Raw genomic sequence first — 10,460 nt, 5'->3', positions numbered from 1 at the left:
GTTACATTTATTCACTTAGCAGACGCTTTTCTCCAAAGCGACTCCCAATGAACTCTATGTAGTGCTATCAGCCCACACACCTTACTCACCGCGGTGACTTACACTGCTAGATACACTACTTACTCATCCATACATCGGTGGAACACACTCTCTCTGTGTCAATCACACACTATAGGGAAACCTGACCAGAACAAAAGAATAAAAATATACAAACAATATAAAATTTGCACACTTAGTATTTTTTATTTTTTCAGGGTCAAGCTATGAAATTTAAATATTAAGGTGAATAAATAAGATGAAACATAAGTTAGTGTGTTGATTTGGTTCCTTCTGCAGTCATACGTCTTGTGGGTGTCGCCCTCTACTAGAACCACCGCCCTTCTGTGTCAGTGTTCAGTATGCCGATCCCTCCTTGTCGCTGTGCATTCAGCGATATACAGGAAGGAAAACTCAGCTTTGCACTGATCTGCAGAAGCCAGGAAGGAACATTTCTGTACAAGGAGCAAAGGGAGATGACCGAGCACATAATGTAATGGTAAAACACAATAACAACACACTGAAAGTAGCTGCATAATAAGCCGAGTATATTTATAGGGACCAATTTTCAGCTCTTCCATCCCCTCCTGTCGCCAAGGTACCGCTGAGCCTCACCCCGCTGCCCCAGCTGTAGGTCAGGACAGAGGACGTGCATCCCAGCCCTGGTTCAAAACGCAGACTTATAAAGAGACCCACAGCATCAAAAATAGCAAAACCAAAAATAAAAATACCAGAAACTGCCACAATAAAGGACTGAGGCAAAAAAATCTCATAACTTTTATGTTATGATCCTTGTGCTTCCAGGGTTAAAACTACATCCACCACCATGGAGACAGGAGGCCAACAGAAACAGGTCCAAATACAAGGACAGTAACTTGGAAAAAGAACCCCTTTGTTTGCAAGCATTTCTAAACGTTTAATTGCATGTTTATGGCATTTAACATTTGATACACACTCCTCCTCAAACATCCTCAGCTGGTACTTTTAGCTTCGAATGAACGAGTTTTAGTACATGAGCGTTTTATCTGAAATAATTTCTTCTTTAAAATGATCAAGGCAACCAAACTTAAAAGTTTACCAAAATTAATATTAATGTAATATTACCTACCTGTTTCTCATACCAACTCACCTGCCCAGTGTGTAATTATGATTCGAATCACAAAAACAAGTCTAACAACAAAGTTCTACGGACCAAAACTGACACGTGAAGACCTAGAGCAAGTCAGGCACAGGTAGCTGGTTCCCTGCCAGTGTGCACACGCAGCACCAAACCTCACCTGACCTCACCTTACCTCACCTGACCCTACCCTCATACATGTCATCCTTGCACGTTTGCTATGTGGTCTGATCGATCTCCTTTTTTCTTGTAAGGCGGCCACCGGCACACGGGGCAGCAATGTCTCCCGCCGGACAGCCAGACCACGATGCACTGCTGGTGGAACACGTGGCTACACGGCAGTCCCATGATGAGGCAACCGTTCTCAAAGTTCTCCAAGCACACGACGCACTCGGTGCACTGGAGCATGTCGCAGGGCCAAGAGGACCAGTCGGCCTCCCCGGCGGAGCCAGCCGGATTCGAGCAGACACACGTTCGGTGAGATGTGAGCTCAGTGTCTGTACCATGGTGGTCGCTGTAAGGTGGATCCTCCGGTGGTTGTGCGCCGGTGTCACCGCAACACCTCCGCTCGCCTTCGCCGCTCACCTCCTTCGCGGGGCACGCGGCGCACCGGAAACGCCAGGTGGAGAGGTTCTTGATGTAATCGGTGGGAACGAGCGGGCGGAGCCAGAGATCGGGGAAGGCCAGCCTCTGCAGGAGCAGACTGGGGTCTTCATCGAAGTCAGACTCATTGAAATGGTGTAAAGAAGCAATGGGGTGGATGAGATAGCTGGCATACCAGTCCCACAGGCTCGAGAGCCACTCTAGGTTGTTGGCGTTGAGCTCGTCGTCGCTGTTGCGCCGCCTCTTCTTCTCAAAGTAGTCGATGAGAAGTCCGTGGCCCAGGTAGGTGCTCAGGAAGAGTGCGGGGTGCGAAGAGTAAAAGGTCCAGTCCGCCCTGACCCAGGAGGCGATCGTAGTGGTGTCGGCGTATCGCAGCAGCTTGAGGCTGTACTCGTAGAAGCTGTCCAGGTACGGCAGCTGCAGAAACCCCAGGATGGGCAGCCAAGAGATGATAAGCAGGGAGTTGTACGTCCCAAGTGTACTTATAAGGGCCACAAAGCGCTTGATAGTGGCACCCTGTGTTATGAACAGGTCCATCCAGGCCATGAGGTTCACCATGACCAAGCTCAGTAGGAAAAGATCGTTGACCTCTGGCTGCACAGAGCGCAAAAAGGTGTCCATGGCATGAAGGGAGATGAACTCTCCTGTGCTGTTCCCATACCTGTAAGTACCTTCTGGGGTCTTGAAGATGTAGGAAGGAACTTGGTGAACGCCAACATCCTCCATGCAGCTGTCATTGTCCCAGTTCTGCACATCTACGAAGATGAACTCAATGCGACCGGTGAACTTGACGCTGAGCGCTGAGAAGAAGGCCGGAGGCTGGGCCAACTTGGCAAAGAGGAACATTTTCACGGCGTACTGGTCACTCCTGTTCCACTCCTGTCGCAGCTGCTGCGGCAGGCGAATGATTTTGATCCGCGAAGCCACGTGCGTGGTCATCCACTTGAAGATGTGCTCCGTTTCGATGCGGCTCCCGTTGTACTCCTTCAGCATCACCTTCCCTTTGGAAGTATTAGTTTGAGGCACAGACATGATGAGGGTCGACTTCAACCAGCCGCGCCTACGACAGTACCTGCACAGACAAGGGTTTGATTTCGAATCTGAACAACAGTGACAGATACCTTTCTGAAAAACAATAACCACTGATATTTTCAACAGTAAGTCAACAGGTGTCAAATAGTCAACACTGAATAATATTGCACAGTTTGCCCACTGAAGATCAAAACTGTCTTCAATTCTCACAACGAATGATTAAAAAACACCAGTATTAAGACTGTCTCTGAAAAATAATCTGTACAAGGGGCAGCAGGTGGTGTAGTCGTTACAGTCAAGGTTCTGAGTTCAGGTACTGGGTTCGATCCCCCGCTTCCACGTTAGCACCCTGAACAAATTCAGCTGCCCTGAGTTACTCCAGCTGTGTAAATTTGTACTGGAAATTGTATTTCTAATGCTTGCTTGTTCTGAAAACTGGTAAAAATCATTTAGATGTAACGCGGAGCAAAGCATTACACCAGAAGTTCTTAACCTTTTCTGGGCCATGGCCAGAATCTGATCAAAGGTAAGGGCTCCTCATACAAAAATGCCCATAAATAAAACCAAAGAAAAATTTTTGCACTCACTCACCTTACAGTATTGAAACCTCACAAAGGATTATGGCATAGATGTTTTTATATCATTTTTAACTTTTACTTTTGTGATATTTTCAAAGTTATCCTGCACTGCAGAGAATCCTGGGGGCTCCACGGACTCTTAGTTTAGGAACCCCAGCATTAAATACAAAGAGCTGGTGTCAGCCTGGAGAAATTTGCTAATGTAACTGAAATACTAAGGGGGGGTGAGCAAACCTTCCGTTTCAATAAGCTTATATAAAATTGAGTTTGAAATTGCTCACCGAAACTCGCCGTATAACTATTTTGCGCTACATAGAAAGACAGATACAAACTTCTTGTTCATTTCCATACAGTGAACAGGTAATTACTTATCATTACTTATTAAATTATTGTTCATTTAGCTTAATTTTGTCAGTTTCATTTAACTGTTTCATGCTGATATGTTGGGACAGCTATTTTGTTCAAGTCTAATCGGTTGACTGCTACACTGCAGAGCACAAAAGCACAAATTTATTATTCATCCTCAATTTGTAATTTCAAACAAAGACAACATCTATATTAAGAATTGTAATGATTACTCTTTTAACCCGTAGTGAGCTTATAATTCAAATGACATCATTTTGCTAGAGAAGCTGTTCCAACATCACCGTTTACCTTATTACTGTAGCTCATCTGTAATTGAGAGGAACACTAATAAACAACTGCCTCACCTGGGGTCACTGGAGCAGTTGAAGGTTCCAGTCCTGATCCCAAACTTGGACACCTTTTGGACCATCTTCCCCCAGTTGGATTTGCTCAGCAGAGGGTCTCTGTCTTTGGCTACAACCTGTAGAAATGATTGATTTGTCAATACGAAAACATTTTTTAACGAAAAAACACAGACAATATAAAATCTTCCAAGAGTAGTGTCAGCCTAGAGAATGAGGTGGATTGAAAATAGACAGATAGACAGAGTCACCACTGAGTACAGACCTTCAGTGAATATTCCACAAACAGGCACATGAAATCATGTATTTTCATGCCATCCTACAACTAGTGGGGGGGGGGAAAAAAAAAAAAAAAAAAAAAAAAAAATCAAAGGATATTTTTTCGTAGGATAGATTCTGTAAAAGTCTTGGATATAGCTATAATCAAAAATATGCTGCAATGCTTATTTTAACATGTTTCTTAAACTTGAGCTACAGTAAAACAAAAAATGAAAACAAAACTGTGTTGTTTCCAAAAACCCTGTTCAGTGATGACTGATTTACCCCACAAACATGCACAATGTGTCATCTTCTTATTGATCACCAACACTCAGTAACACGAGACAAACTGTAGACAATACTGAAGAAAGACGAATTATGGGTAGACCCCGACTCCTGACATGTACGACTGACAGCGGCCATCCCAACAGTCATAAATGTGAGTCCCAACGTTTGGTCATAACGCCTAAAGAAGACTGCTCCATCTGCTGCACGAGAACATTGGCTCTCCGCACTACCGTGACACCATATCTCTTATTCACTCTGTCAGTAACAGCGTTTGTTTTCAAAAAAAAAAATATTAATGGGGCAGGAGGAAAATATAACACTGAATTATATTTAAATTATTACTGTATATTAGTATTATTGTAACAACACAGCATTCGCACGTTTACATATCCTTACGGTTTAAATACAAAGTATAAGGGGATTTACAACTTATGAAACGGTCAACTTGCAACAAGGCCATCACAGCTGAATCCAGGCACAAGTTGAAGACTACATGTAATCTGACCCCACGCTTCTGTCTGAGCACCTTTTACTAGCCCTGGATGCGGAAACGCAGGTTTCGTTCGCTTGGCAACAAGCAACATTTTTGACAATAGTAAAGAAAATACAACTGAAAAAAGACCAACTGAAAAATATCCGTATCTTTGAAAACCTGCAACTTAAACGTTCGACAACAACCCCAAGTAAAATATGAAATCAAAAGGAAATACAACATTAAAAAACACTGGATGACAAGAAAAAAATTTAAAGAAATGCTCACCCTAAATTGATGGAAAAAACAACATAAAAAAGCATATTAAAAAACGTATATATGCTGTAGCTGCAAAAATCATAAAGGCATATATACAGAGAGTGTGTTCCAATGATGTATGGATGAGTAACCCATTGTAAGGAATGCATCTAACAGTGTAAGTCACTGCGGTGAATAAGGTGTGTGGGCTGATAACACTACATAGAGTTCACTGGAAGTCGCTTTGGAGAAAAGCGTCAGCTAAATAAATACGTGTAAATGTAACGTAAATATACAGTAGAACATATGAGCAACACGAAGTAAACGGAGGCTCTAAAAAAGGTTTCCAACAAAAGCTTTTACATAAAAGGCCTTTCATCTGCAATCTACTCTTCCCTTTGTCCAAAAGGCAGCCTTCACAGCAAATGTTTACACTTGCAGAATTCCAGAGGGGCTGGAATCTCCACTTGGGCGCTGCATCGGTGCGTCTGAAATACCACCACAGGTCTCACCGCCACTCGCACGCGCTTCGATTGCGATTTGTTTTAATATTAAGAGCACGAGCCACTGGTTGTGCACAAATGAGAAAGGCGTGTGACGCAGGTCTGCATGAGAAAGCTGAGGAGCTGGCATGTCCAGATGTGCTCGGGAGCCAGAGAGGAGCAGGAGCAGGAGCAGGAGCAGGAGCAGGAGCAGGAGCAGGAGGGCAAGGAGGAGGCCGCTGCCCTCGCCCACCCTCCAGGGGAGACGGCGCCCTCTGTTGTTTTCTAACGCTCTGAATGCTGCGTTCATGGGGACGTACCTTTCCCGCAAATGACATCATTAAGTACATTTTTCTCTTTTTGTGCATAATCCTGCCCTCTTTAACACCATCTTCTGGTTTCTCTACGCTCAATACGGCCAGTCCTCAAGTTACAACACACGCAACTTACGACAATCCGGACTTAGTCCCACGTTTGGTCGTAACATCTAATGGCAACCGTTCCACCTGCTGTACGATAACACTGGCTGGCTGCACTGCGCCAAGGGACCCATATCTGTTACTGCTTGGGTCTCAGTGTTTGGGTGTCTGGCAGCGACTGAGTTTTGTCTACAAAGCTTTTCATCTGTGATTCTCTTCAAGTCACTTCTCGTGAGAAATGTCCAGCAAGGGGAAAACTGAGTGTTCTGGTGGTGCTGAAAAGAAAAAGCCAAAGATTCAGAAACAAAAATGAAAATTAAGATGCAGCATGAAAATAGAAAAACTGCATTATATTTGTACTATAATTATTATTTTAACATCAGGCAGCAGGTGGTGCAGTGTTTAGTGCTGCTGCCATTGGACCCAAAGGTTGTAGGTTTGAATCCCACTTCCAGCTATAATATGCTTGAGCAGGGTACTTACCCTAAATTGCTCCACTAAAAGCTAGCTGGCTGTATAAATGGGTAAGTAATTGTAAAAGTATCTTAAGATTGTAGTTCGCTTTGGGGAAGTGCCAGATAAATATGAATGTGTGGGGGGGAAAAAAAAAAAAAAAAAAATCCTTCTGTTACAAATTGTCAGAGATGCTAATGTTTTAGGTTTATTCAATTTTTTTCTTTTCAATTTCTTTGCCATTATTTTTTGTAAAAACTCTTGTTTGTTGCTGAGTGAAAGTAGGACTGCTTTAATTCAACTCGATTCCAGGGTGTTCATCTCAGATCACATCTAGCGTTCCTGAGTGCTTCTGATCAATAACAAGAAGAACAACGTTGCCCATATCTACTGGATGAAAGAGTCAGCATGTGGCATGGAAGAGGAGTGTGTGGAGACAACATTTTTATATTTTCAGTCATTTTAAATAAGCTTTAATTGTAATGTGCTGAAAGTTAATGAAAATGTTTAAATTTGGGTTTCCTCAGGGTGCTCTGGTTTCCTCCCACAGTCCAAAGATGTGTTTCGGGGAACTGGAGACAAAATCGTCCACAGTGTAAATATACAAACTAACTCCATGGGTCTCTTGTGTACAATGACAGCAAGAAAAAAAAAAAAAACTGGTTCAACAGTGAGAATCTGCGAAAACAGGTTAAAAGCACTTTTACCTGCACCAACCAGATGCCGTCCTTGGTGTCCTCCACCAGCTCGTAGAAGTGCACTTCCCCGCTGAAGCTCGTGCTGGAGGTTGACTCTGCCTGCTCCTCGGCGTTCTTCAGGGCCGAGTACAACTCGCCTTTCATCACCGAGCCTGCAGCAGATTTGCGCAGCGACATCCATAAAATCCTCCTTTATTTGCTACACGAGACAAATTATTTTCCCAAATTTATTCCCAAATGCAGATTTATCCATCTTCAAATACCCGATAGCTAAATGCCATGTATTTCTAAAGTACATGAGAGCACAGCCTTTACTGGGGTAACATCATTTTAACTGCACCAGGGTGAAATTTGCAAAAACGTGCACTATAAAGCCTTACGAAAGGGCACCGAGCACAACATTTATATTTATTCATGTATCACTTTCCTTCAAAGCGACGAACATCTCACAGAAAATACAATGTGTTCATTACATTAGCAGAAAGAGACACTTAGATGTGTGATTCTTAAGTGTAGTTTGTTTCTTTCCGCCATACGAACCGATGTTCATCACACGAGTAGCTGCAGAAAAATTTCTCCGTAAATCGACGATTCCTCATCACCTTCCTAGTAATAACTTCTTTTTTTGAGATACATATGAACATTTGCGTTACATTACAGGAGTAAGAGAACGTACGGACCTCCGACGCCGTTCCTGCCCATAAATACACCCGCCCTCATCAAACACGCCATTTCACATTTAACCTCTGCAAGATGTGGTCACACCCTGACGATGCTTCCAGCAAGAGAAGCGAAACGTTGGAACCAATGTCCCACGCGTGGTTTAATCCAGAAGAACAAAACATCCAGTCAGTTGACTCTAACCGCGGAAGCCTATGGATTTTGATAGAACATATGGTACTTTTTTTTTTTTTTTTAAAACATTTATTTACCCATTTGCGATGCAATTTACCCGGCAACACGGGGCGTAAGGCCGGAGGGGGAGGGGACACACCCAGGACGGGACGCCAGTCCGTCGCAAGGCATCCCAAGCGGGACTCGAACCCCAGACCCACTGAAGAGCAGGACCCGGTCCAACCAACCATTTGTACAGCTGGGTAATTTTCACTGGAGCAGTTTCGGGGAAGTACCTCACTCAGGGGTACTACAGTACAGCCGGAGGTGGGATTCGAACCCGCAACCTTCGGGCCCAAAGGCGGCAGCTCTAACCCAAACCGCACCACGCAGGACTGACCAATAACGCCACGCCGGACCACAAACACTAGCATGAGGCGCACTTCCGTAAGGGAGCACACCGACGCCGCTTTCCCGCAGCGGTGCGGCGGAGACGACGGCGAAGACGATGCTCCCGCGCCACGGCAGCCAGGAGCAGGGAGGCGACGCGAGCTCCTTCGTGCAGCCAGCGGCACACCTGATCTCTCCACGAGCTCCCGCACGTCCTTCTTCTCGGGGAGCCCCGAGTAGGCGAGGCCCCGGCACTCCAGGATGGTCTTCAGCTTGCGGAAGCTCAGCGTCACGGGGTCCACGAGCTGCGTGGCCAGGATGCCCGTCTCGTACCACACGATGGCCTCGAAGAAGCGGGCCAGCAGGAAGAGCAGCACCAAGTAGAGGAGCAGGAAGAAGAGCCTGAGCCACATCTTCCCGTGTCAGAGTGTGAGAGTGAGTGTGTGTGAGAGAGAGAGTGTGTGAGTGAGTGAGTGAGTGAGTGAGTGAGTGAGTGTGAGTGTCAGCGACACGCTCCGCTCCGCTCCTCTCCCCTCTCTGCTCTCCTCTCCGTCCCTCGTTTATTTCACCACGGCTCTTCTTCTCGTTCTTCGCCACTCGAGCCCCTCATTCGCGACCCAACTCAACTGCCCACTTTGTCCCGCTCCCGTTCCGCGCGGCCGCGACGCGAGGCCTCAGGCTCGGGGCCAAGCGCGAGCTCCCTGCCTCCTCCTCCTGTCCACCATTTTCCAAGAGTTGTGTTGACGGCGCAGATAACGAGCGCAGCGTTTCTTCTTCACGGCCCCCTTTCTTCGCCTCCCTCCCGCCCGGCTTCTTAGCGCTCGTCTTTTATTTTAAAGCGCATGTTTCCGCCGTCGCCGCGCCGCGCTGCCGCCTTCTCGCCGCCCGCAACAACATCACCGAAAACGACACACTGTTGATGTTGCTGTTGTGGCGCGGTGACGTCAGCTCAACTCGCCTCGCCTCGCCTGTCAGATCAGCTGGTCCGCATAACAAAGTGACGTCTCGCCGCTCTTCTTCTGTACTCCTGTTCAGCGGCGGAGTCCCGTGTCGCCATCTAGCGACTGGAGGTTTAACTGCAACAGGGCGAAATGGGCGTTGGAAGAAATGTGCCACTTCGAAACATTGTCACCAGCAAAAAATTGTCTCATATAGTGCTAATAATGAATAACATTCACGCTCTGTTCGTTTACTGTGGAAAGTGATAATGAAATATATACGACAGTGTAGTTGTGTTGCCCTAAACCAGCGCAGCTTCGGCAGAAGTAGCATGATGACCGGCATCAGATGAACTGTCAACCAATGTCAACAACCGCTTGTCCCAAGGGGAGGGGAGGGGACACGCCCAGGGCGGGACGCTGGTCCATCGCAGGGCACCCCAGCCCAGGCAGGGCTTGAGCCCCAGGCTTGCCACACAGCAGGCACCAGCCAAACCCGCTGTGCCACCACACCCCCCAGATGAACTGTTTGTAGTATAATCTTCATTGTAACAGACAGCAAATGCTCATGACTCACAATAATAATTAAGTAATGGATAATAAGATACTGATTTTGACGACTTCACCAAAATAATGTTAATAAATCAGCATATCTATTTAGATATGAATTCAGTGCACTGCAGGTAAATCGTCTTAAGTTAATACTTACTTCCTCTACGTAAATGTAACAATTTATTGTTACAGAGTCTAGTTTTAGCGCTTCTTCTTCTAAACTCACCTAATTTCAGTGAACGTTACACTTACGTAAATCGCCGTGTCGTGGGGACTTTTATTTTGAAATTTACACATCCGGCCGTGATACCGGAAGCAGACTTTTTTTTTAAATCACCCCTCGCT

The 10,460-nt window shown here is 45.7% G+C and overlaps 1 protein-coding gene across 1 annotated transcript; it reads right to left on the bottom strand.

The window, feature by feature from the left end:
- Positions 1-232: 232 nt before the first annotated feature.
- On the bottom strand, positions 233-9,111 carry rnf103 (ring finger protein 103). The gene is made up of 4 exons (XM_018730418.1): positions 8,813-9,111; positions 7,411-7,553; positions 4,077-4,192; positions 233-2,828 (listed from the first exon to the last, which is right to left on the bottom strand). Exons 1-4 carry the CDS (start codon positions 9,036-9,038, stop codon positions 1,355-1,357), a joined length of 1,959 nt encoding a protein of 652 aa, XP_018585934.1. The 5' UTR covers positions 9,039-9,111; the 3' UTR covers positions 233-1,354.
- Positions 9,112-10,460: the final 1,349 nt, after the last annotated feature.

Source organism: Scleropages formosus, chromosome 1, assembly GCF_900964775.1.
Source record: "Scleropages formosus chromosome 1, fSclFor1.1, whole genome shotgun sequence".
Classification (NCBI taxonomy): domain Eukaryota; kingdom Metazoa; phylum Chordata; class Actinopteri; order Osteoglossiformes; family Osteoglossidae; genus Scleropages; species Scleropages formosus.
Note: the sequence above shows the minus strand (reverse complement) of the source record. Positions and strands in the feature narration are given on the sequence as shown.

What these genes read in the sequence shown, in the direction of transcription:
- rnf103 (XM_018730418.1), bottom strand. Translation starts at nt 9,038, where the DNA reads ATGTGGCTCAGGCTCTTCTTCCTGCTCCTCTACTTGGTGCTGCTCTTC. An exon ending in GGAGCTCGTGGAGAGATCAG is followed by an intron (nt 7,554 to 8,812) that starts GTGTGCCGCTGG and finishes AATCTGCTGCAG; the next exon opens with GCTCGGTGATGAAAGGCGAG. An exon ending in AACTGCTCCAGTGACCCCAG is followed by an intron (nt 2,829 to 4,076) that starts GTGAGGCAGTTG and finishes TTGTCTGTGCAG; the next exon opens with GTACTGTCGTAGGCGCGGCT.